We start from the raw sequence: 5,000 nt of genomic DNA, 5'->3' as shown, positions 1-5,000 counted from the left end.
GGGAAATAGGGGATGTGAAAGGAGATTGAGGGAGGGGAGGGATTAGGGGAAGGAGATGAGGGTAAGGTAGGGGGATAGATAAGGGGTAGGAAAATGGTATAAGGAATAGGGGATAGAGGGTGAAAAGAGGAGAAAGGGGGCCGGCGTAGTCTAAGGAACAGGGGATAGAAGGACGGTGGGTGAAAAGAGGAGAAAGGGGGGGGGGAGGCGGATCAGAAAGCGGGAGAAGGTGAAAGAGAAGATTACTGAGGATTTCCGGTCGTATTCTCCTCCTCTCTGGCGGCGCTGGAGCGAGATGAATCCGATTCAGATCCCTTGATTCAAGTGTTTGTTAATCTCTCGCCTCCTATGCTCATTTCGACACACGGAGCTTCGGTGGAAATGGAGATCAAATGAAAGAAAGAAAGAAGCTTTTTCTTCGATAACAGAAGTTTTTTTTCTCTTTTAAATCAAGAAAAAAAAGCTTTTTCTTCCATAACTTATAAGTTTTTTTTTCTTTTAAATCAATTAATGCGTTTATTTATATTATCTCATCTCCCTTGCTTATTTCGCCACACAGGGAACTTCAATGAATATGGAGATAAAAGAGAAGATGAAAAAAAAAAACAGTAAAAGAAAGAAAAGAAAAACAAAGAAAATATAGTAATAAAGTTATGATAATAATAATAAAAAGATAATAATATCTATGATGATAATGATATCGATAACAATAATTTTTCTCCATTATATTAGCATGTTTTTTCTTTTTTTTCTTATAAATATCTTCGTTCATGAGATGGAATCCGCCAATCCTCTCATTATTTGCAACTATCGCGTTTTTTATTTAAACTGCGAGGAAAACCGATCTATTGGAATCATGTTGTGACAAAAATAGATAAAAAGAAAAAAAAATGGTAGAAACGAAGAAACAACAACAACAACAAAAATATGGATGTCGGTGGATTAAACCGTCGCTTCAAAACGTTCATAAAAAAAAAAAAAAAAAAAAAAAAATGAGTTGATCTGAAGGAGACTTCCTGTGCCTTAAGATGACTTTCTTGATTTCTTGACCAGGGAGTGAGAACAGCAGCAAGAAAAAAACTCTAAGAAACCTTAAAATTATCCCAAAAAAATTCTCTATCATTAAATTTTTATTTTATTTTAAACGCAAGAACTTCAATTCCCCGAAGTCGATATGAACTCGGGGATTTAGAATTTTAAAAAAAGAAAGAAAAAAAAAGTTGACCAACCAACGAGCATGCAAGAATGAATCCGTTTAAGACATCCCTTCAAACTTGTGATATTTTTTTTCCTATGCCCTCGTTAAAGGGGAGGGGGGGAGGGGGGGGACACAGCTCCCATCGCCCGGCGGGAAAGGGGGAGGAAGGGGAGGGAAGAGGGAGAAGAAGAGGGGGAGAAGAAGGAAAAAAAGGGGAAAAGACAAAGATGAAATGGGAGGAAGGGGAGATAGGCTGATTGGAGGACGGGGGGTGGGGGGTGGGGGGTGGGGAGGGAAGGGAGTGTAATTGATGTTTAAAAAAAATGCATCAGTTTCAAATTTCGTTATTTTTTTTTTTTAAAGAGAGCTTTCGTTATGTATGTATATAAAAACTTGTCATAAGATATTGAGGGGAAAATAGCATAAAGTGGTCGGTTGTTACAATGGTGTACTGCAGATATTTACGTTGGCGTCGAATCATTTGTAAATTCCTTGTGGTTGAGAAATGCGTTCCCATTCAGGTATTTCTGTAATTACTATTATCTTTTTTTATCTATAAAATCAATCTATTATCATTGTCTTCTCCCTGTATCATAGGATAAGTGTTTTTTTTCTTTGTCTATGTCAACAATATTAAAAGTAAGAATAAAAGGTTTCTATCCGTTTGATAGGCGTCAGAGAGTGTGTCACCGAGGATTCACACCACCAGGAAAATCTGAATACGCTTTAGTCACGTAGGATCCGCCTCATCCCCGTGGCTAACCGATCCCATTCTAATATCTATACAATATTTACATCATAAAAATATACCTACTTCTGCTTCGGCGTATTTCCTTTGTTATTCATTATTTTTTTTTTCTGTAATTCTGGTAGTTTGAAAGCGTAGAAATATACACGAGTTCACCCTTTTGCAACGACAGCAAACAGTGAACAAGAAAACGGGCTGTGAAGAACATTGTACATAACCGTGATGACAAATGTGAACCGTGAAAAAGATTCACATTTCTTGGTAACCATCCAACAAAAGCGATAATATTATCATTCAGTAGCATGCATTTTTGAAATACGTATGCATACATGTGCATATATATATATATATATATATATATATATATATATATATATATATATATATATATATATATATATATATATATATATATATATATATATATATATATATATATATATATATATATGCATATGCACAAGTATACATAAATGTAATTATTTACAGATTCATATACATATAGAAATATATATATTTTATAAAATTCCACTGAAATGCCATTACATTAGTGTCTTACAATGTAAAAGTCCCTATCATCTTAATAAAAACAAACCAACATTTGTTGCGATTTTAAGATGAAACAAAAACTCCGCAGTTTTCGACATCTGGACGCCCCCGATATTCACTCGCTGGCAACCTGTTTCAAGGTCGTGTTGCAGGCTAGGAATTTCCTTTGCTATTTTTGGGACGACTTTCATCCACGCACTTCGAAAGAAAGAACAATGCTGGAGTCCAAAAACAAAGAAAAAAGGTATCGTTTAAGAGAAGCATCCTCTTCCGATTTCTAAAGTACTGTATTTTTTCTTCGCAAAAAAGCTACTATACTTTCTTCACAGCTAGAAAAAAATGAATGAAAAAATAGACCCTGAGCATCCAAAGATTCCTTTCTCTTCGTCGTTTTTTTTTCTTTTCTTTTGACTTATTCCTTTTCGTCTATCATTCACAGTCTTCTTCCTCCTCTCCTGTCTCGTCACTCCGCGCCATTCACCATCATCATTATCGTCTCATCCCACTTCCCTGTTCGCCGTCAGCCCTAGCCGTCCTTCCTCCACTTCTCTTTCCTTTTCCTTTCTCATTTTTCCTTCCTTCATTTTCCTCCCTTCGTCACCCACGCCGCCACGCCCTTTCCGAGTCCATCCATCTCATCACCCTCTCGTCATCCTCTTCCTCTCCTCCTTTTCTCCGCTGATTTATCATCTCCCTCTCTTCATGACGGCCGAAAGAAAGTGTCTAAAGGAGGACGTGAATCAGGCAAACACCCGGCACTTGACGCAGGCGAGGGCGACCAAGAGCATGGCCAGGAGAGCGCTGCTGACGGAGGCGGTGACGGCTGCTCCACTCAGGCCCGGCCCCTGCTTCACCGGCTGCTGGATCTGGCCTGCGAGGGGAGAGGACAGCGTCAGGAGTCTTCCCGCAGGTGAGTTCAGAGACATGGTATTATTAGTTTGTTTTTATCTATTGCTATCTGTTAATCTATTTATTTCTCTCTCTCTTTCTCTATTTCTTTTTTCTATTCTCTCTCTCTGTCTCTCTCTTTCTTTCTTCCTCTCTCTCTTTCTCGCTCTCTCTCTCTCTCTCTCTCTCTCTCTCTCTCTCTCTTCTCTCTTCTCTCTCTCTTTCATTCTTTCTTTCTTTTCCCTCTCTCTCTCTCTTCTCTCTCTTCTCTCTCGCTCTCTCCGCTCTCTCTCGCTCTCTCTCTCTCTCTTTCTCTTCTCCCTTTCCCTTCCCCCTCTCTTTCTCTCTCCCCCTTTCTTTCTCTCTCCCTCCCTCTCCCCCTCTCTCTCTTTCTATCAATCTATCTATCCATCTTCCCATCTATCTGCCTATCTACCTATCTATCAACCGACCTATCTATATATATTCACGTTTATTACTTTATATTTGACCCTTTCTGCGATTTACATCATTATTTCACAGACTGTTGGATCTTCCCCGAGGCAGAGGCAGAAAGTTCTTTATTTGTTCATATTTTATTAACCAAGTTTCCACCGGCAGCTGTGTCTGGATTACAGGAAGAGAAACAGAAAAAGAAAAATAGAAAAAAGAAAAACAAGAGATAAAAGAGAAAAAAAAAGAGAAACGGGAAAAAGAGAAATAAAAAAAAGGAGAAGCAGAAATAAGAGAAAAAGAAAAAAAGAAACAGAGAGAGAAAAAGAAAGAAATAAAGAAAGAAAAAGGAAAGAGCAAAAGAAAGAGAAACAAAAAAGAGAGAGAGAAAAAAGAAACAGAAAAAGAAAAAAAAAGAAAGAAAAAAGAAAGAATAAAGAAAGAAAAAGAAAGAGAAACAGAAAAAGAAAAAGAAAAAAAAGAGAAACAAGAAAAGAAACAGAAAAAAAAGACAAAAGAGAAAGAGAAACAAAAAAAGAGCGTTTTTTAAAATTTCCACTCCCTTCTTTCTTAAGTGTATTCGATAGATAGTGTATACACGTAAATGCCTCATATGCCTTGATCCAATCATAAATATGCTAATAAACATGCTATGCGGTCGATAGACAGACAAATAAACAGAGAGAGAAATAGATTGAGAGAGATAAACAAATAGATAGATATGTGAAAAGAAAGAGAGAGAGAGAGAGAGAGAGAGAGAGAGAGAGAGAGAGAGAGAGAGAGAGAGAGAGAGAGAGAGAGAGAGAGAGAGAGAGAGAGAGAGAGAGAGAGAGAGAGAGAGAGAGAGAGAGAGAGAGAGAGAGAGAGAGGAGAGAGAGAGAGAAGGGCATGAGTGGAGGAAGAGAGAGAGAGGAAGAGAGAGAGGGAGAGAGAGGGAGAAAGAGAGAGAGAGAGAGAGAGAGAGAGAGAGAGAGAGAGAGAGAGAGAGAGAGAGAGAGAGAGAGAGAGAGAGAGAGAGAGAGAGAGAGAGAGAGAGGAGATGAAGGACATGAGTGGAGGAAGAGAGAGAGAGGAGAGAGAGAGAGGAAGAGAGAGAGAGAGAGAGAGAGAGAGAGAGAGAGAGAGAGAGAGAGAGAGAGAGAGAGAGAGAGAGAGAGAGAGAGAGAGAGAGAGAGAGAGAGAGAG

General features: G+C 38.5%; 1 protein-coding gene across 1 annotated transcript in view; it reads right to left on the bottom strand.

The window, feature by feature from the left end:
• Positions 1–3,063: 3,063 nt before the first annotated feature.
• The window catches only part of LOC113805411 (zwei Ig domain protein zig-8), a 117,286-nt gene continuing 115,349 nt past the window's right edge, over positions 3,064–5,000 (bottom strand). Inside the window, exon 10 of the mRNA XM_070137008.1 lies at positions 3,064–3,366. Coding sequence (XP_069993109.1) covers positions 3,236–3,366 — 131 coding nt within the window. The 3' untranslated portion in view covers positions 3,064–3,235. The remainder of the gene's footprint in view (positions 3,367–5,000) is intronic.

Source organism: Penaeus vannamei, chromosome 22 (genome assembly GCF_042767895.1).
Source record: "Penaeus vannamei isolate JL-2024 chromosome 22, ASM4276789v1, whole genome shotgun sequence".
NCBI lineage: Eukaryota > Metazoa > Arthropoda > Malacostraca > Decapoda > Penaeidae > Penaeus > Penaeus vannamei.
This window is presented reverse-complemented; position numbering and strand designations above follow the sequence as displayed.